A 22,160-nucleotide genomic window follows, 5' to 3' on the forward strand; every position below is an offset into this window, starting at 1 on the left:
CATCTCAGAATGGTTCTACCATTCAGTCAGTGGCTCAAGGCAAAAACCTAGGCGTCAACCTTGATTATTTTTCTTTCTTCCCAATCTATTAGTAAGTCCCATCAGCTCTACCCCCCAAATTATCTCCTCTTTCTATCTTGACTGTTACCACCTTATGCTCCCGCCAAGACCAGTGTTTCTCAAAATTTAATATGAATGTGAATTATCTGTAAATCTTGTAGGAGGTAGATTCTCGTTCAGTAAGTTTGAGTTGAGACCCAAGATTCTGCATTTCTAACCAGCTCTGAGGTAATATCAGTGCCGTTGGTCCCTAGACCACGCTTTGCGCAGCAATGTTCCAGATTATTATCAGAGCCTCCAAACTAATACTCAGCTCCCATTCCCTTTCTACAATCCATTCTCCCTGCAGATATTACAGGTCTTCCCACTTGCAATCAACTTCAAGTCCAAGGTATGACTTCTTCCTCCCAATCCAGTATTCTTTCCTCCAACATGGCATTTGTCAGGTTAAGTGACCTGCCCTAGGTCACACAGTTTACAGTGGCAGCGCCAGGGCTTGGTTACGGGTCCAGTGTACTTGCAAGAGGACACATGGTGTACAAGGTAAATCTGGATCAGTGTGGCCTCAGTCTTGCCAAGATCTGTCCTCCATACCAGAGGTTTCAAAAGCACTTTTCATAGTTCCTCAGATTGCTTCCTACAGAAAGGTTCTGTGATCAACTTGGATAAACATATAATAGATCCCACTTTTAGAGTTTCACAGGTGTGCTGAAGTCAAGTGACCACTCCACCTCTTTTGATACAACATTTGTCACACTGGCTTGACTGCAAAAGCCCGGTTTCTTGTCATTCTTACTGTTACAAGAATTATAAGAGATATCATCATGGAATTCATGTTTCAAGGAACATGCTTTGGGGAAAACTGATCTGCACCAACATTTCTAGACAATCCCAGGTACCAAAGCTGTTCTCCTCTCCTTTCCCTGACCTCACAGTGCTACAGAAAGGTGTTTACAAGTCATACCGAAGACTTCAGCAAGCCCAGGATAGGAAGATGCCTTGGGGAGAATTAGAAAGGAACAGATGGGCAATGGTCCAAAAATGGAGAAGAAATAAGGGAAATCAGCTCCTTTTCTTTGCCAGGCACTATACCCGACACTTCGTAAGCATTAACTCAACTAATCAATTAACAAATTCTTTCTACTATATCAAAGAGTAGAGTGGGAAGGGTCAGGGGAAGGGGGACAGCCTGCAGCAGACTCTACTCACTGGATTCATCCCTAGAGGTCTGATAAGGAGCCACATTTTTAGAAAGTGACTCTGAGCATGTCCTGTCTTTGGAGAGCAGCAAAAACCCTCAGAGTCTTTGAAGAGGCTGAAAGGGGACGTCGATGCTGATCTCTAATGAGGTCTCTACCCTGGTGCTAGGAGCTGCCTGCATTTCTTGCCATCAGGCTGGCCACCCATTAATTTACACCTGAGTCCCTGTGGGCCTCCAGGAAGGGTTAGGCCTCTGGAATCAATCACAGGAAAAGGCACAGGACACATTACCTTCTAGGTCATGAGCCTCTTTGCTTGCTTCCTTCAGATTATTCTCTTAAGGATGTCCAGGCCTGCGCCAAACATGATTTTAAACTTGGCGCTGCCATAGAAGAGGTCTACGTCAAGCTGGGTGTGTCGGTGGCCAAGTGCAAAGGCATTCTCAGTGAGATAACAGGTGAGTAGCAAGGGCATGTGACTTCTCTGCTTATCATCCTTCCCTCTCTGGAACCCCAGAGCCAGTCGCTCTTTAAGCTAAAGACTGGGTGTTCCAAGGCATTTCAATTAAAATAATCATTCATTCAATAAAAATCTACCTAGCGCCTCCTATGTGTTGGGTATACAGAAATGAATGAGATGGTCTTCCTATCCTCATGGTACTCACGTGAACTAGGCAAACAAAGAAGCGAGGACAAGGCAGTGATAAGGACCAAACCCGGTCTGGAGCGTCAGGACAGGCTTCCTCGGGCAGGGATCATTTGAATTGCAACTTGAGGTTGTTTCCAGGCAAGAAAAAAATCTAACAATGAAAATTTTCTCTGGGGGCCAGGAGTTGGCCTGGCTAGAGAAAGGATGCTCTAGGCTGGAGGGGTAGGAGCCAGGTGGAGGCAGTGGGGGAGACAGGTGAGGCAGCTAGTCCTTACCTGAAACAATGGGGGAGATGGAAACTAGACGGACAGGCTAAGCCACAAATCATGGAGCAGAGTCCACATGGTGGGTTAGACCAGGACGTGAGTGCTGAAGCCAGTGTGTAGAACCAGGTGTCTGGGAGCAGAGAATTTGGAGACCACACAAGGGAGTTGGGAATCGACACAGCGAGTGGAGTAGGAAAGAGAGGCTGGTCAGCAGAGCTCCAATCCTGACCCCTTCTGCACCCCGAGCAGCTCTCCTTCACCTGCTGTACTTACTAAGCTTATCCCTGTATGTGTGATCATATGTGAAGAAGGAGTTCCACAGCCAAGGCAAAACAAAATGAAACAACAACGAAATGACCTGCAGGTCTAGAACACTTTCTTGTGACTGATACATGGTGGATACTGTTGTTTATTTTGGTGGGGCTGGGTTGGAGCACGCATCTTACATAGGGAGGCACGCAGAAAACATAGGTGCTCTTTAAAGGAAACTTGTAAAGTAACCCCCCCCCCATCCAAGTTACTAGATAGAGCACTGCCCAGCACCCCAAGACCCTTGACAATTACAACTCCTCCCTCCCTTTGGAGATAACACCATCCTGACTTCCATGTTAAACACCTCCTTCCTTTCATGATAGTTTTACCACTTACATGTATTGCTAACCAATATGGCTTAGAGCTGCTTGTGTTTGAACTTTGTGTGAATGGAATGTAATCTTTTCAGTTCTTTTTTTTTTCATTCAACACCTTGTTTTTATATATAACTATAGTTCATTTCCACTGCTGCATAGTATTTTATTGTGTGAATATAACTCTTTGTTCATCCTGTTGTTAAATTGGGGTTATTTCCTGTGCCAAGCAATTATAATCAGTGCTGCTGTGAACATTCTCACACAGTCATCTGGTGCACATGTGCTAGGGATTCTCCAGGGAATATACCCAGGAGTGAAATTGTCCGGTTGTAGAGTATGCACTTCTTCTAGACTAGGTAATGCCGAGTTCTTCTGAAATGGTTATATCAATTTACAGTCCGACCAGTAGTATACGAGACCCCCTTTTTATGATGCTCAGGTGTTGCAAACTCAGAGTGGAATGGAATAGTCACTTTCCATCAGTTCCTTTGGCATTGGACACATGGAAAAATTAGAATAGGAATGACTCACTGATAGGATTGGGGGCTTTCTGGCAAACTCCATGAGAAGTCAAAATAATAATGGTAGACACTGTTTAGTGAGTATCTGTTACATCCCATGCTCACCCTTCACAAATTTTCCCACCTTTGTCATCTGAGACAAAGAAATGATTTCACTTAGAGCTTGCACAGGGTTATGTGGGTAAATTCCTTCACCCTAGTGCCTAAGATTTCTTATCTGCAAAGTAAGGATTATATAGTTCCTATTTCATAGTGAAGATTAGTTGAGTTCATACATGTACAACGTTAGATTAGTGAATGACATGTAAATGATTAATAATCTATCTCTCTACCTACCAATCTATTTACCTATGATCTGTTCATCTGTCCCTATGTATGTGTGTATGTATGTATGTATCTATCAGCTATCTGTCTTCCATAGACTCATTTAGCAACTGGCACTTACAGATGCTAAAAATAAATGTCCCTTTCTTGTCCTGTCCCCAGCTGTGTCATATATGATTGAACTGCCCTTTTGCCCCTTGCACTGTGACTCCCTTGCTGGCAGGGACTCACACTGTCCACCTACATCTCCTAGGCAAGCTCCATAAATATCATGGTAACCAGGTTGTCAGTTACGTTGCAGTAAATTCCAAGGTGTGAAAATGGATCCCCTGACATGCCAGGTCTCCATGTCCATTCCAGAGAGAAACAAGAGAAACACCATGGTGGATGACTTGGTTGTCCTTGTGCGAGGAGGGGCAAGTGAGTACATCACTGCCCTGGCATACAGTGAGCTGCCGACAGCAGAGCTGATGCAGGAATGGGGAGAGGCGGTGCAGTACAACCCGGCCATCGTCAAAATTAAGGTACGTGCAACTGCCCTACCCCTCCTTCTCTCTGTTCAGAAAACAGCGTCTGAAGGATTGCTCTGAGCCAGGGTATGGAATACAGAGCTCAATAAGACCCAAGCCCTAATCTTGAGGCACATACCTTATACTGGAAAATATATCTGGAGTGAACCAATTGTAATACAATGCTCAACACCAGCTAGAGAATGCTGACTCCCTCTCACTTGGGCCCCCAAGTTGCTAAAGGAAATTAACCATCAGCTTCTAATTCCAGCATTCTTAAATCAAGATTGTTTCCATTTCATCTGGGAATCACTCATTCAGTTATTTTTTCATTTAAACATTCATTCACGCAACCAACAAATTGTAGCTAAGTTCCTGTGATGTGATAGGAACTCAGGCACTGGAGGAAAACAGAGGAGGGTGCAAGGATGAAAAATACAGTCTGTGCTGAACAGTAAGGTGCTTGCGTGCATTGTTACCTTACAGGACAGCATAATACATCGTGGTGATCACTAACGTGTTTTGGGTACCTACTATGTTCATGATACTTCTGCCGAGGACGTCAGGAATGTTATTTCATCTAATTCTCATGAGTCTGCAAATTAAGTATGCTTAATTTTGTGGCTGATAAAAATCAAGGTCACAGAGGTTGCGTCCATCTGTGACTGCTCGAGTCTCTATTAGGTCCAGACCTGAGAATTTTACCTCTTCCCTCCCCTCCTGTGGGTTTGGTAAATAGAAGATAATGATCCCAACCACCTGTCACCCAAACAACAGCAGTTTTGCAGCCTTAAACTAAAAAGACGTTTGCTAGAACAAGACTGTCATACCAATCAGCAGTGGTAGGTCCTTGCCCGTGGGGACTTCAGCACGGTGTCCATGTCACATCTTACACTGTCCTCTTCTTGCCCTTGTCTGTACAGTCATTGCTGGTCCAACATCCACCCTCCCAGAGATTTACTCTTGCAGCCAAGGAGAGGAGTTAAGAGGCTGGAGCTCTGATGAGGGGCTCTGCAGTTACCAACCCTGGCAGTTTTCCAATGTCTTTATTTATATGTCAAATGCACAGTTTCTGCAGAACAAGAAGGCTGCCATTCATTCCTTTCCTCTGCCACTTATTCAGTAGGGACACTTAGGGTACAGTTGCTGGCAAGCATCGGGAAGGACAAAGTCAGCCATAGCTTGCAGGCAGCTCCAGAGATATCTGGGATTGGCTGATGGCACGGTGACATTGGTTGGTATCACAGACGGGCATGGGAGAGAACAGAGTTCATGAGAAAATGGGAGAGAACAGAGTTCATGAGAAAATAGATCCCTGGTCTTTGCTTTTTACTTATATCTTACCTGAATATTTTTTTAAACTTACAGTTAATGGATTGCCCTGGTTACCTATCTAAATAGGTTGGAAGTGCAGCAGCATGTGATATGATATGGGATGTGTGTTTTGTGTGCACGTGTGTGTTTGTATGTGTGTGTGTGAGAGAGAGATAGAAGGAGGGAGGGAGAGAGGGAGGGAGAGGGAGAGAGAGAGAGCACACACATGTTAGCGTGCTAAACATCTCAAACAGAACTGCCACCATTCTCAGAGATATAGCACTTTACTGAAGGCACAGAGAGGCTTCCCAGCATATATGTGATACCCTGGAAAGTATCACATCCACTATCAGTGTAGTGTTGTGAAGGGCTGTGGAGGCTGAAAGGGGAAAGACATTAGAGAATCTAAAGAGGAAAGAGATTAGAGAATGAGAGATGTTTCCAGTGGTGGAGGAGGTGAATTTGTTGAAGGTTTTATGCACCTCTTCTGTACATCGGTAACCTGAGGTGGAAACATCTATTGTGGGCATGGACTCTTTCTGGCAAGAGAAAACTGCATATGACTTCACATTATCTCAAAATAATTCTCGGCAGAGTGAGCTTACCAGGTTGTTGGAGCAGCAGTTGCCTTCCAGGAGGGCAGAGACCACTCGATAAGGAATTCCTAGACACAGAGTGTTGGCCACGAGTCTTGAAGATCAAGATCTGAAAACACAGTTCCTATAGGAGCCAGGTAGGCAGAAAGGGAGATCACAGAAGAGCCCATTCATAGTGTTTAGTGGTGAACTTTGGTTACAGAGAGACGGCTCTTTGTTCAATGAAGAGGTAGAGAAAGCAATGGACGTATATAAAGAGAACTTTGAACACAAAAGATTGAAATTACATTCAAGATAAAGAAGACGAGGGACTTCCCTGGTGGCGCAGTGGTTAAGAATCCGCCTACCAATGCAGGGGACATGGGTTCGATCGGTCTGGGAAGATCCCACATGCCGCGGAACAGCTAAGCCCGTGCACACAACTACTGAGCCTGCGCTCTAGAGCCTGTGAGCCACAACTACTGAGCCCGTGTGCCACAACTACTGAAGCCCGTGTGTCTAAAGCCCATGCTCCACAACAAGAGAAGCCACCACAGTGAGAAGCCCACACACCGCAACAAAGAGTAGCCCCTGCTCAACGCAACTAGAGAAAGCCTGCGCGCAGCAATGAAGACCCAACACAACCAAAAATAAATAAATAGAATAAAAACTTTTTCTTAATTTTAAAAAGATCAAGACAAGCATACATCTAAAAATAGAAGTCAATTTTAGAATATATTTGCTCTGTGGTTATAATACAATTAAGGAAAATAAGGAATTTATGAAATAAAAAATAGAAGCTGAGATGTGTAGACACTAATCAGATGAAAGGGGAAATGACTGAATGTAGGGAGCCAAAAGCACAGTAGTAGAATCAGAAACTACATTGGAAACTATAAAGAACAGAATTGACGCTGCCGGAAATTGAGTCAGTGATGTAGAAGGTGCTATAAAAATGTTTCTTTAATGCAGAAGCAAAAGACAAAGAGATTAAAACAATGATATAAAAGAAATATGATGGACAGAGAGTACAGAAGTGGAAATCTAAAAACCAAAGACTTCTTCCTGAGAAAGATCCAGGATTACATGTGAAGATGCATTAATCAAGCACATAGAAAGGGAAACTTCCCTGAGCTGATAATGCAAAATGAACGGCTCATTGAAAAGGAGGTAAAAGTACTGAAGATAAAACAATACTGAGACACATGGTGGTGAAATTTTTGACTTGGAGGAACAAATAGATCCTACAAAAATAAAAGTCGCACTGGGCTTAGAATTCTTCGCAGTGCTCAATGCCTAAAGATTATGGAGTGACAACCACAAGATCTTGAAGGAAAAAGCTTGTGGCCCAGTGAAATGGTCATTAAGGGATGAAAAAGTCCCCAAGACATTCTGAGATATTAAAGGAGTCACATAGAGGATCGCTAGATTTAGCACTTGAAAATGCAGGATGTCCAGTTAATTCTGAACTTCAGACAGCTAAGGAATACTTTTTTTAGGATAAGCATCTTTCAGATATTTCATGGGATATATACTAAAAAATTATTTGTTGTTTATCTGAAATTCCATTTTAACTGGGCGTTCTGTATTTGACTGGCAACCCTAGTCACAAAGCCTACCTATCCATGTACATTTCTATAGTGGTCGAGGTGCTGGGTTGTGGTCTGGGATTCAGGCTGATGGAGAAGTCATGGTAAGGAGCTTGGCATGGTTAAGCATAGAAGGGAAAATACAGTAGTGAGTGATTCACCTAGAGGTCAGGAGAGCCTAGGTTATGCAGCAGTGAAACACCCCCAAATCTCAATGACTTAGTTCAACAAAAGTTTATTGCTCAATCACACATCATGTCCAGAGTGTATTGGTGAGATATTCAGATATTCAGATATTTTCTGAATATCTCTCAGGGATCCAGGTGATGGAGGCTTTGTCTTGTCCTGTGCTCCCAAGAGCACCAGAGCAGTGGTAAGGGAATGGGAAAAGTCACCACACTCTGCTCCCAAAGCTTCAACCTGGAAGGGGCGTTCCCTCTGTTCACCTTTCACTGCTCAGAAAAAGTCACATTGCAAACCTCCCCTTAAGGATGGTTCAGGGAAAAACAGCCCTGCCCAGAAGGAAAAGAAGCTGATATATTATGTAAACAGTGATAATGACCATCACACCTTACTAAAGCAACTTATTTAAAGATTCCCTGAAAGCAAATTACTCTGATTAAGAGAAGGTTTTGTGTTTTTCTTTAACTTTTTATTTTATATTGGAGTATAGTGGATTAACAATGTTGTGTTAGTTTCAGGTGTACAGCAGAGTGATTCAGTTATAATGCAGATGCTTTGGTAGCATGACCTGGTAAGATAATGTCAGACTTAGACTGCCAGATCTCACTGGAAAAAATAAATTCTGAATTCTAAATAAGGAAACCCATAAGTGTAATTAAATGGAAATAACACAACAACAAAACAATTTTGCCACACATGAAGTCTTTCATGTGTAAGGAATGATACAATTTATAAGAAACATATCTTAAAGGAAATAGACAACTCTCAGAAGAACTCAGATGATAAATATGCAAAATTTTAACTTCTCTAGGAAAAGGAAAATTAAAGTAAAAATACAGTATTCTTTTTTTAAAATTTTTTTAAAATTTATTTATTTATTTGGCTGTGTTTGGGTGTTCGTTGCTGCACGCGGGCTTCCTCTAGTTGTGGCGAGCAGGGGCTAGTCTTGGTTGCAGTGCGTGGGCTTCTCTTGTTGTGGAGCACGGGCTCTAGGCACACGGGCTTCAGTAATTATGGTACACGGGCTCAGTAGTTGTGGCTCGTGGGCTCTAGAGCACAGGCTCAATAGTTGTGGTGCACAGGCTTAGCTGCTCTGCAGCACATGGGATCTTCCTGGACCAGGGCTCGAACCCGTGTCCCCTGCATTGGCAGGGGGATTCTTTTTTTTTTTTTAACATCTTTATTGGGGCATAATTGCTTTACAATGGTGTGTTAGTTTCTGCTTTATAATAAAGTGAATCAGCTATACATATACATATATCCCCATATCCCCTCCCTCTTGCGTCTCCCTCCCACCCTCCCTATCCCACCCCTCTAGGTGGTCACAGAGCACAGAGCTGATCTCCCTGTGCTATGCGGCTGCTTCCCACTAGCTATCTATTTTACATTTGGTAGTGTATATATGTGCATGCCACTCTCCACTCTTGGCAGGCGGATTCTTAACCACTATGCCACCAGGGAAGTCCCCAGTATTCTTTTTTACCTGTCAAATTAATGATGATTAAAATCTGTAACACTCAGTGTCCTTGGGAGCGATGAGATGGGAACTTTTATATGATGAAACGGGAATATAAATTGGTACAACCCTTTAGGAAAAGAATTTAACTGTATATATCCAACACATTAAAAATGTTTATAGCTTTTGATCCAATATCCCTCAATGGAAGAATCGACTAAAGAAATCATTTAAAAAGTTGGTAAAGATTATAAAGACATGCCTTATTCTATGTTACTGTAATCCTTATCCGAAGTTTCAGTTACTCATGGTCAACTGCGGTCTGAAAATATTAAACGGAAACCTCCAGAAAGAAACAACTCACATTTTTAATTGCATGCCATTCTGAGTAGCGTGATGAAATGTCACACTGTCCTGCTCCATCCCCACCTGGGATCCCCAACCGTCAACATCATCTGCTTCTGACATCCAACCATTGACATGATCGTGCTTCAGTGATCTAGCACCACCCAAAGCAGATGATCCTTTTGATGATACATCAACAGTAGCCTAACACTATGTCACAAATCCTACGTCATTCACCTCACTTCATCTCATCACCTAAGCACTTTATGCTCTCACGTCATCACAAGTAGAAGGGTAAGTATAGTACAATCAGATATTTTGAGAGAGAGAGAGAGAGAGACAGAGACAGAGAGAGAGCACATTCACATAACTTTTATTACAGTGTATTGTTATAATTGTTCTATTTTATTTTTAGTTATCGTTAATCTCTTACTATGCCTAATTTATAAATTAAACTTTATCGTAGTATATGTGTATGGGAAAAAACATAGTATATGTTGAGTTTGGTACTATTCATGGTTTTGGGCATTCACTGGTGGTTTTGGAAAGTATCCCAGCTGATAAAGGAGGACAACCATATTTGTCATAGCAAAAGGAAAAAGGAAAATGGAAACAACCTAAAGATTCAATAACAGGGGTAGAGTTGAATACACTGTAGTTCACCAATACAACAGGATACTCAGTAGCCACAGAAAATCATTTTATCAAGGATTATTGAAAGGCATGGGCAAATGCCATTCGATAATATATGACGTTAAGTGAAAAAAGTGAAATGTAAAACTTCACTTTTCTTATGCCACCAATTTGGTGTAAATATCTGTCCATCTACCTATCCAAAAATATATACTGAAAGGATACAAACCACGATGGTAACAATTCAGATCTTCCGCCCTCCGCTTACTCACTGTGACTCTGGCCAACCTCATTAACTTTTCTGTGCCTCAGCTTTGCCATCTGTAAAGTGGGGATACAGAAGTCTACCTGACTCATAAGATTGTTGTGAAGATTAAGTGAGATAACATACGTATTTGGTTTGGCACCTAATAAATGGTAGCTATGGCAATAATTACTTGTTATCATTAAGAACAGCAGTCACCAGGGTCCATTATAGAGAACTGCATGGAGTTTCATAGACAGCACCCACCATCTCTGTGCAGCAATATGATCAATAAAATTTCCACAAGGTCCCAATGATCAATGTGAGTAGTTGGGATTTTGTGTTTTGGGGAAAGATGGGGAAGGAAGGAGGAGGAAGGAAAGGAGGGGGAGAGGGAGGGAAGAAGAAGAGGACAAAAGAGAGAAAAAGAAAAACGGAGAAAAAGAACCAGCAAACCCAAAAAAGGACAAATGAGCCATATTAAGTTAAAAATGGAGCTGTGGAGGGAACCCTGCAGAATTGCTGCCACGTTCCATGGCCAGCCATCGTAGAGAACCCTGGGAGAGAGCTTGGAAATGGGAATAATGGCCATTTCTATCACCAGTCATCATGTGATGAAAAAAACACAGATTTGGGTTAGTTAGTAGGAAAAAACCGACAGATTTGGGGTTAGAATCCTGGCAATGCGCTTTTATGAGTTCCTTGACTTTGTTCAAGTTACTTAACGCTCACCTGAAATGGGGCTAGTAATTGCTCCTGTGTGAGGATGAAGTGGGATCATATGTGTAAGTCGCCGGCAAAGCTCCCGGCACACAGTACACGTGGACGGTTTATTCCGGTTCTGCCATTGACCTACTCTGTTTCCTGGAGCAGATCTCGGTACTGGTAGAAAAATGCTTGGGGGGTTAAAGGCAGACTTTCAAGGTGCTCTGGCAGGGAGAGCAGGCTGTTGGAGGAGCTCATCGTGGGTGTACAACAATGCCCCATGTAGCCCCGCCCTCCCATGTGTGGCCGGCAGCCTGGGCCATTCTGCAGACAGCCTCTGGATCAATTCAGTGACCACAAGACGGTCCGACAGTGGGGCCACCAAGGGGCCTTTCTTTGCCCTCTGGAGTGAAAGTCTGCATCGGATGCATTAAGAAATGGAAGCAGTTTTCTTCCCACTGAAGGCTTCTATTAGGCATGATTTTTTGCATTTAGACAGACCCTAAAAGCTCCAGGGCCAGATTAGGGCAGGATCACAAACAAAATCTGGAGAGGAACATGGCCCTGGAGCTGAAACTCGAGCCAAGAGGCTCTGAACATGTTTAACTACCTCTTTGGACTTTGCCTCTGTTTTTCCAAGCCCACGAACACTACCACATCTCTCTGTGGCTTCCAGCTCTCAAACACTGCTGTGCCCACTGAGAGCATCACTAACCCTGCTCGCCACACCCTCGCCTCCATGCCAGCTGCTGTTGCCCTAATGAGGCCTCCCATCCCCGTTTCATTCTTCCACCCACTTTTTTTTTTTTTTTTTTGCGGTATGTGGGCCTCTCACTGTTGCGCCCTCTCCCGTTGCGGAGCACAGGCTCCGGACGCGCAGGCTCAGCGGCCATGGCTCACGGGCCCAGCCGCTCCGCGTCATGTGGGATCTTCCAGGACCGGGGCACGAGCCCGTGTCCCCTGCATCGGCAGGCGGACTCTCAACCACTGTGCCACCAGGGAAGCCCCTTACACCCACTTTTATTAGCGGCTCTTACTAAGCTTTGGGTGGGACCCCGGAGACACAGCTGAGCAGTATACAGGCCTGATCTCCAGGAGCTTACAATCTAATTAGAGAAGAAGGAAAAAGGACTTCAACCCGAGACGCTGACCACAAAGGAGCGAAGAGGTAGAATTTGCATCAGATGAGGTAGTATAGACAGTATTCTGAGCATCTCGTGGTGGGAAGGTGTTCTTTGGAGCTCGGGAATGGCTCCCTAATGGAGGTTCTTGCATGCCACGAAGGATTTTCAGAGGTTTGGTTGGGGGTGGGGATGGAGAGTGACGTTGGAACAATGCTCCCATGATACTTTCAAAGAGTAGCTTGCAAACCACCACCCCTCCCCAACCAAAAGCAGATTAACTAGCCGCTGCTCTCTACCCATTACAAGTTACCACTGTTACCTGTAACCACTGTGTATCTGTTAGTACTTTTGTGTCTGTCTCTAGATTCTGAGTTTCTTGGGAGTGGGGATTTTATCTTACTCATTACTTATGCTTCATGCCTGACACTTAGAAGGTATTCAGCAAGTGTTTGTTGACCTGAACTCTAGTGAGCTTATTTGTGGATATTGGGTGGGGTGGGAATGAGAAAGGGAAGGGCCGCTATCCAGTTGCCTATGAATCCACTGTGGTCTGCACGCAGCAAACCTGCGCATTCCCGTAGAGCCTTGCTTCATGTTTCTATGTGATGAATGTTTTCTGTTGAAATAAGCGCCTTTGCTCCCTTCCCAGGCAGAGCCTCTGTACGAACTGGTGACAGCCACGGACTTCGCCTATTCCAGCACAGTGAGGCAGAACATGAAGCGGGCCCTGGAGGAGTTTCAGAAGGAAGTCAGCTCCTGCCAGTGTGCTCCCTGCCAGGGGAACGGAGTCCCTGTCCTGAAAGGTACCATTTCCAGTGTCGCTTGTGGCAGACGTCATCTGGAGGGGCTGGCTCTGGGGCCGGAACACGTGATCAAACCCACACACCCTCCAGAGGCGTGTTTCTAGGTCGGGGTTTCCTGTGTATATCCAGGGGAATTTCCAGGTCATTCCCCAGTCCTCTGCCTCAGGCCCCAGGGACTGTCATAAAGCTCCCTTCTTTTTCTCAGAGGAAAAAATGTGAGCGCCCCGCCTCCCCGCCCCCGGCCATTTGGAGCCTCTTAAAGTTGAGCTTCTCCACCTTGACTGGGCATTAGAACCACTGGAGATCTTTAGAACGGCTGATGCTCAGTCCCCAGATGTAATCATTACGTGAGACTCTCTAGAGAAGAGAACTTCATCGGGATGGCTAAACCCTCTTCTCTCCGGGTAGTTCTAATCTGTGGCTGGGCTGTGACTCGCCATGGAGCACCACCTCCCTGGAGCACAATGACGTAGGGTCGGACCGAGGAGATGGCTGCACTGAGGTACTACTTAGGGCAAGGCGCCTGATGTCCTCTCAGGCTGCACCTGAGAATCACCCAGGGAGCTTTGCACAAACACGAAGCCCTGGGCCTCAGCCCGAAATAGTTAAAGCGAATCACTGGGATTGGCCTCTGAAAAAAAAAAAAAAGCCTAGCAGATCATTCGTTGTCGAGTGAGGGCTGGGAAGCTGTTCTACAGCTGAATTCACTGACAGACAGGATCCATGATTTTGCCCAGCTTTTAGACCAGCAGGAGAGCTAGCCTTGACCCGAGGGTTGCACTGAAATGCACCAGTGTTAGAAGCAGTGTTAGTCTATCTCCCAGGAAGTCAGAATGCAGGCAGCTAGAACAGGCTGCTCTGGCTGTCGGGATACTTAGCTTCTAGCCACAAGGGACCCATGGCTGACAGCAGCATTAAACTGAAGGCAGGAGCAGGCTGAGACTGTGTGGTCTGTAACAAGGAGTGGGGATGGACTCTGGGACTCTGTCCTGGTCAAAGAAGAGGCCCTCCCTGGGCTGAGCAGGGGAGACACCTTGTGCATATCCTGACCAATACATCGTGAGACGATTGGGGGATGGGGGGGTGGCATGGATGGCCACTAGAACTTGACTGCTAACTTGAGGGTCCCATCCGGGGTCACTGCATGGGGCAGGGCAAACGTGAGAGAGGCTGGGGCCTGGGATCTTCTGTTCCTGTTGTGATGGGCTAAGAAAGAGTCCGGTCCAGCATGATGCCAAAACAGGGCATCAAGAGCAGCTGGGTAGTGTATATCCCAGCCCAGGGAGCCAGCAGGACTCGAGGCAGAACTCACATGGTTGGAGCAAACTCAACAGAGGGGACACGACAGAAGATCTGTTCTCAGGGAGAAAGGTTCCACCTGCCCAGCTGAGATGGAGGGATGTGTGTCTAGCTTCTCAGATGGGATGGAAATGAGCAAAGCAGATGTAAGTGACAGCCTAAGAATGGGAAATTCTGCCTGAGGACCAGGACCTGTAAGTGAGGGTCAGTTCAGCAGGAGGTGGGATCCATTCACCGGCACCAGGTTTTGATCTAGGGGTGCTGAAATCCCCCTTGCCTTGTGTGTAACTTGGACCTAGAGACTGGGACCCACTGGAGGCTTTACTTTGGAGGTGATGGAGAAAAGGAAGCCAGAGGCTGGAATGCCGACAGGGCCCAGCCTATAAAGGACAGTCCTGTAAAGAGAGTTCGTGTGATTCAGGTGAGAGAAGCTCCAGGGTGACATGTGACAAATTAACATAAGGAGTAACCTCCAAAATGTCAGAAGTGGCCTAAGGTAGCATGAAACATCTAAGGGTAGTGAGCTCCCCATCACTAGAGATGTTCAAGCAGAGACTAGACAATTACTTGTGGTGAAATTGAGCATCAATGACCACTGGCCCCAGGGACTTCAATAATGTAGCTTCTGACCCCCAACACCAATGTCTAGGTCAAAGGTCAGCTAATGGGTAATTTTCCTCAACAACTCGGCATCATTCCCTGTGGTGGAATAAACACCCTTTCATGAGCAAAGGACCCTCAAGAAAGGAGTGGGTATTCTTGGCACTGAACCTTCTTATTTCAAACCATTCAATTAAACATTTGCCCTGTTTTAACCTAATGGAAAAGCCGTGATGTGGAGGGGGGGGTGAAGTCTAGGAGCTCTTACTTCATGTGGTATGATTCATACTGTCTCTGCATCTTCTCAGGAACACGCTGTGACTGCATCTGTCCTGCTGGATTCCAAGGCCCTGCCTGTGAGATCACCAATCGGAAAAGTAAGGAGTCTGTGAGAGTTGGTTGGGAAAGGGAAGTCTAGGGAAGTCCAGAGAATAATTCAAAAGAGCAAGAGCAAAGTCGGGGAGTGGGCTAGGGAGCTGGACACTATGACACTTGAGATCCATCTTGACTCCTGATTTTATATTTTATTATTTTCACAACTGAGAGTGCTCCATGTTACAGGACTGCTAATGCATGGCCTCTTCGAGTCATCTCTTTGAATCATTCTGGAATGTTTATCATTTTGTTTATTTAGTGAACTCCTATTCAGCCCTCAAAATCCAACATAGATGCCCCTTCTGTAAAAATTATTCTCATCCAAGAAGAATTAATTTCTCCTGTGGGATCCCATAGGACTTCGAACATGTATCTATTACAGCTCTTAGCACATTCTGTTTTGGGTTGTGTGTGTCTACCTCCCCTGTGTCTGTGAGTAGGGATCATGTCCCATTTACCTATGGGTCCTCAGGTTCCCACACAGTTGCTGCAGTTGAATTAATAACTGAACGACTGGACTACGATGAAGGTCTCTTCCAGTTCTCAGATTCTTTAGCTGGTTTATTTTCTAAGAATTCTTAGCACTGCCTCCCCCCACCCCCAGCTCCTCCCCTTTCTTTTCCTTTCTGTGACTTTTTTTTGGTGATACTGTTAAAGGAAATGGCACATCCAATAAAAACACCAAACATTTATTAAGCGGTCCACTATGTACCAGGCACCTTGCTGAGGGCTTGGACTCAGTGTGGGTTCAAATTCCATCTCCATCATTTAATAGCAAATTACTTGACCTCTTCGTGCCTCAATTTCCTCCTCTGTAAAATGGAGATGATGATATTAACTACCTCATAGAGTTGTCTTAAGTTTCTCATAAGGCATATAAAGCACTTGGAAGGATGCCTAACCCATCGTAAGAGCAAAATAAATATTGGATCGTTGGTTTTAGAGCAAAATAAATAGTGTTACTTTATATTTCACATATATTAAATCCTTTCATCCTCACAACAACCTCATGAAGTAGAAACTGTCAATACCCCCATTTTATAGAGGAAACTGAGGTTCAGTGGGTGGCTAGCTAACTTGCCCAATGGTCACACAGTTAGTAGGTGTAGGGACCCAGGTTCAGGTCCAGTGAGTCTGACTCTGTAGCCTTTGCTCTTCGTGCCTGCTCTGCTCCCCTCCTCAGTAAAGTGCTCAAGGGTGTCTCCACTCCCTCTCCTACTACGTCTAAACCAGGCCCCCCACAGTGACCTGCCCAGTAAGAGTGTAACGGCACAGCCACAGGATTTCCACTGGTTGGAGGAGACCTTGGAAACCTCCCACTCCAGCTATCTCATGTTATCAATGGGGAGACCCAGAGATATTAAGTAATGTACCCAGAGCTACACTGCAAGTTAGAGGCTCAGCCAGCCGCGTGATCTATCATGGTGGATGTAATTGATTATTTGCCAGTCTCGTCAACAACCAGAAATCCTCAAGGGAAAGGCAAATGTCAGGGAGGGTAGAGCACAGTGTGATTACTTCATTTAAAACGCACAACGGCCACATAGATAACAGAGCTCCCGCTTGATACACTGAGAAGAAGTAAACTATCCAGCATCCTATAGCTGGGATGTGTCTAAGCTGGAAACTATTCATTTATTCCACTAATATGGACTCAGGGACTCCTATGTGCCAGTTTAGGTGCTGGGGTTCAGTGGTGAGCAAATCAGATTATAGTTCCTGTCATCATGGAGATTGCTCTTTAGAAAGACAGACCAACATCATTTGACTTGTCCCAGAAATACATTTAAAGTTTCAACTGTAACTGCTACAAAATGCTCTGAGAGCTTAAAATATGAAGTAGTGATGGGGAATTAGGGATCAGGGAAGGTTTCCTCGCAGAAATAACACTTAAGCTGAGATCTGAAGGGTGAATAGGATTGACCAGATGAATAGAGGAGGGAAGAGTATTTAAGGCAAGGAGAACAGTGTGTGCAAAGGCCCTGTGGTAGAAGGGAGCATGGTGAGCCAATGGCCTGAAGGAAGGACAGTGGACTGGAGTTGGGAGATCAGAGATTCAGACTCTCAGAACCCTAGGGTTTATACACCTTACCCCTCCTATAGGGCACGAGAGTGTCATAAAGGCTAATTAATGTTCATTGACCTTCTTTCTTATAGATGTCCCCATTGATGGGAAGTGGAATTGCTGGTCAAACTGGTCTCCATGTTCTGGAGGACATAAAACAAGACAAAGGCAGTGCAACAATCCACCTCCTCAAAATAGGGGCAGCCCCTGCTTGGGCCCTGCTTCTGAAACACTTAACTGTTAAGGAGGGGAAAACATCTAGCAGGTGATGCTACTGTGGGCGGCACACAGCAAGGAATCAGGCCAGCTCACCCCCATGCCCGCTCCCATCTGGGGCCCAAGGCGGAGGGCTGTGCCATTCAGAATGCTTAAAATAAAGACATTATTTGTAAAATGCACGCTGACTCGGACAGATAGTAAGTTAAACGATAATTATAGTCTCCTGAAGGGCTTAGCCATCCTGGTAATCTTCACTTCGCTCATCTCTACAATTTTATTTCACTCACATTTACTACCAGCCAGGAACTGTGTTGGGAGCTGTCCGTGTGAAAGTCGCACAATCCACCAGTGACCTGCGCATAGTAGGTGCCCAACCATGAATCCATGAATAGATACTAAACTGTTCCTGCCTTGAGGAGCACACTGTCTCATTCAATGGCAATGGGCAGTTCATACTTATTGAATGATTAGCGTGCCAGCCACAGTGCTCTCAGTGCATTCATTCATTCATTCCATCCTCATGACAACCTTATAAGGTGGATGCTTTATTAGCCTATTAAACAGCAGGAGAATCGGCTTAGAAGCGTTAAGTGACTTGTCCAAAGTTACGCAGCTAAGGAGTGGGGGGGCTGGGCTGCAAACCTGGGCATTCAAGCTCTAGGGTTTTAAACCCTTTTCTTTTAAAATTTTATTTATTTATTTGCTTGTTTGTTTATTTTTGGCTGCGTTGGGTCTTCATTGCTATGCATGGGCTTTCTCTAGTTGCTGCAAACGGGGGCTACTCTTTGTTGCGGCGCGTGGGCTTCTCACTGCGGTGGCTTCTCTTGTTGCAGAGCACGGGCTCTAGGCGTGTGGTATCAGTAGTTGTAGCTTGCGGGCTCTAGAGCACAGGCTCAGTAGTTGTGGCGCATTGGGCTAGTTGCTCCGTGGCATGTGGGATCTTCCCGGACCAGGGATCAAACCCTGTGTCCCCTGCATTGACAGGCGGATTCTTAACCACTGCGCCACCAGGGAAGCCCCCAGGGTTTTAAACTCTTAACTGTGATGCTCCCTTCCTCTCAAAATTGGACCTTGGATCAACAAAGAACTTTTTATGACATAAAACGTAGAAGGTTGTGTGTGTGTGTGTGTGTGTGTGTGTGTGTGTGTGTGTGTGTGTGTGTGTGTGTGTGTGTGTGTGTGTGTGTGTGAGAGAGAGAGAGAGAGATTGACAAATCCCTGCCCACTGCATCACAGAGAGAGTGGATCTGGGTTCCTCAGCTTCTTTCGATGCTGAGCACAGGAAGCAAGTGGTTGTTCTGGTGCAGAGCTGAATTATTGTGACATGAGTGGGTGCCCAGAGGAGATGCTGAGCTGGAGACTAGAGCCACGGAAATTGATCACTGAATGAGAAACAGTTTAAAAAGAAAGAAAGAAAAAGAGCAGGGGTTGTGGTGGCTGGAAGAGGAAGCATATCAGGAGATGATCAAGCTGATGGCTGTGGATCAGTGGGCAATGTAAACCTTCCCTACCTCTGTACGTTGTGCTCCACTCACTCATGCTTTTGTGCAAATCCCATTCGGGGCGGGAGGTACTGAAAGATGAGAACAAGAGGGCAGTTGATCTTTACGTTACTAAAATCCAAACTATTTTTATGTTTTAGATTGAGTCAAGTGATCATTTAAGCTTTGTTGCTCTCATTCATTCCTTCTCATTAAAACATCCCTGAATATTTTCTTTGCTCTTGGGCACTTCCTGTCGGATTGCATAACTTCATGTGAATTTGTTGAAATCAGACTGGTGGGGAAAAAAACCAGTTGGTTGAAGGTGAATTGATTCATCCTATGAATTTTCAACCGATTTGTTTTCGGCCACGTCACCTGCTGTAAGTTTGCCGCTGGGCTGGGTGCTGAGACCTAAGACCATAACACATCCATGACACCAAAGCACAGGTCACCAACACCCACCAGTCTGGCCGCCCATCTCTCTGGAATTGAGTCAATAGAACAACCATGGAAGGAGCTGATTCTTTACTGCTTAGGGGTTGCTGCAGCCAGCATGGCGATTCTGTCTTCCTTCCTTCATCCCCTTGTCCCCTGCAATTGAGCAGACGGGTCCGGGCCCTTGTTTGTATTAATATTATTGCTTTGCCATCGCTGTTATTTCAATAGGCTAATGCAATCATGTTTTATCTCTTTCATTATACCGAGGCCATATAATTTTCTTATGTTATAATCTATCTTCTTTTAAGATTCCCCAGAGATGGGGAAGAGAGGTTCTGTCTCGGGTTGATGGGAGGCTCCCGTGAAGCCGACACGAGCACGTCGAAGCCTGCGCCGCCAAATTAAATTCTGAATCTCAATCACGGCCACCGCTTCTAATGGGAAATTTAAGTTGATTATGGAGATGACAATGCAGGTTCATGTTTATTGCGTTTAGCAGAAATTGTTTATCCTATTAAATATGGTCTTGAAGGAGAGACAATTGAATTGCCGAGCACCAGTGAATACCGGGGTGACGTCCAGGCATGGCTAAATTGTGTAATAATTATATTCTTATTTGTGGGCTGAACGTCCCCTCGTGGCTCTTTTTGAAAACAAATGCATTTAGGAGGAGGCTGAAACACAGTGTAAGGATTAAACAAAATAAATGCAAACTGTGCTTTTGGAAAACCTCGGCAACTGTAGCTTGCACCGGTGTCCCCGTGAAGGAGCTGCGGCATCCGTGGGGCGCGGGCCAGGCAGTGTCGTTTGGCAGTGGTCCTGGAAGCTTGAACACAGCGCAGGATACCTGGGTGTGGGAGGGTTTTGTGTCTGAGAGCATGAATCTCTGAAATGCTGGGAGCTCTGCCGTCTGCTTGATGTCTGGGCCGGGAGTTCTGTGTCTACCAACCCCTTCCTGTGCGACCTTAGGATAATAATATAACTTCTAATAAGTATTATAATTATTTTCACAATAGTAATAGTCATAGCTGCCAATTATAGAGTGCTTCTCAGTTTATGAAGTCTTTTAACCTGCGTTATCTCATTTAATCTTTATTTGAATTTGATGGGGTAGATATTAATACAGTCAGCAGGTGACACGTAGGGAAGGCTTCCAAGGGAAACTTCGTCCTTGCCACGCATGGGCCGACTCTGGAAATCAAGGTGGGATGCTGAGGCTGGGAGAAGAGCATCTGCTGGCAGAGAATCCAGAGGAAAATACCATCTTTGTTTTAAAGGAGAGAACTCTGGCCTGCTCCCAGGCACTCATATAAAAAGCCCTCTGGAGAGAGTGGGGCTGGAGCAGAAAGCCCTCAGGACTCTGGCCAGGCCTCCCTGGGGACCTTCGTGATTAGCATCTTGATGGACATATTTTTGTTTTACAGATTGAAGATGTCCTTAATGACAATATGACTGTTTGCCAATGTTTCCAGGCTCTGCGGACACTGTATTATAATCTATTTGTTTACTGTCTCCTATTCCTGCTCAAATATCGTGTTCCTGAAGGCAGAGGTAGTGTCTGTCCACTGCCCTCACTGCCAGGGCCCAATACAGGGCCTGGCACGAGCAGGCAACAAGAAATCATTGTTGCATGAATTAACGAACTAATGAAAAGGGAGGTGAGTGCAGCCAAGGGCAGAGCCATCCCAGGCCAGGGAGAAACTTTAGTGAATCGGTGGTACATGATGGTGGCATCATGAAATTTGGGATACAGCGACCTTGAGATGAGGGCAGCCACACAGCACTGGCTGCGCGAGGCGTGTTCAGCCTGCTTGGTGGGCAGCAGTGCAAAAAAGAGTAAAACAAAAGAGGCAGAAAAATAGCTGATGTCAGGTAGGGGCTGAAAGTACAGTACTTGTTAGGGGACTTGGTGACACCAACTGGGGACCACCAGAAATCTCCAGGGAAACTTTACAGAGGAAGGGAGAAGAAAACTCTGTCATCTTTGGTGGGGTAAACCTGAGAAGCATATTTATAGGTTGAGGAAGAAATCAAGTCTCAAGAGGGTTAAAAAGTCTGCCCAGGACTTCCCTGGTGGCGCAGCGGTTGAGAATCTGCCTGCTAATGCAGGGGACACGGGTTCGAGCCCTGGTCTGGGAGGATCCCACGTGCTGCAGAGCAACTAGGCTCGTGAGCCACAACTACTGAGCCTGCGCGTCTGGAGCCTGTGCTCCACAATAAGAGAGGCCGCGATAGTGAGAGGCCCGCACACTGCGTTGAAGAGTGGCCCCCGCTTGCCGTAACTAGAGAAAGCCCTCGCACAGAAACGAAGACCCAACACAGCAAAAATAAATTAATTAATTAATAAACTCCTACCCCCAACATCTTCAAAAAAAAAGAAAACCACAGCTTTAAAGAAAAAAAAACAAAGCCTGCCCAGTGTGCAGTAGAGGTAGGCTATGAATAAAGAAAAACTTAGGGGAAAAAATGCCTTCCAACATTCCACCTTCACCTCATTTTCTCATTTGTGGATTCATTTTAAACCTACTACGACCACCTAAACCCTAACGGGA

The 22,160-nt window shown here is 45.3% G+C and overlaps 1 protein-coding gene across 1 annotated transcript in view; it reads left to right on the plus strand.

The window, feature by feature from the left end:
* The window catches only part of C8B (complement C8 beta chain), a 40,446-nt gene extending 22,637 nt beyond the window's left edge, over nucleotides 1-17,809 (plus strand). Inside the window, exons 8-12 of the mRNA XM_019942344.3 lie at nucleotides 1,589-1,717; nucleotides 4,009-4,176; nucleotides 12,979-13,128; nucleotides 15,336-15,404; nucleotides 17,560-17,809. Coding sequence (XP_019797903.2) covers nucleotides 1,589-1,717; nucleotides 4,009-4,176; nucleotides 12,979-13,128; nucleotides 15,336-15,404; nucleotides 17,560-17,711 — 668 coding nt within the window. The 3' untranslated portion in view covers nucleotides 17,712-17,809. The remainder of the gene's footprint in view (nucleotides 1-1,588; nucleotides 1,718-4,008; nucleotides 4,177-12,978; nucleotides 13,129-15,335; nucleotides 15,405-17,559) is intronic.
* The last annotated feature ends 4,351 nt before the right edge of the window (nucleotides 17,810-22,160 follow it).

Source organism: Tursiops truncatus, chromosome 1 (assembly GCF_011762595.2).
Source record: "Tursiops truncatus isolate mTurTru1 chromosome 1, mTurTru1.mat.Y, whole genome shotgun sequence".
In the NCBI taxonomy this organism is placed as follows: domain Eukaryota; kingdom Metazoa; phylum Chordata; class Mammalia; order Artiodactyla; family Delphinidae; genus Tursiops; species Tursiops truncatus.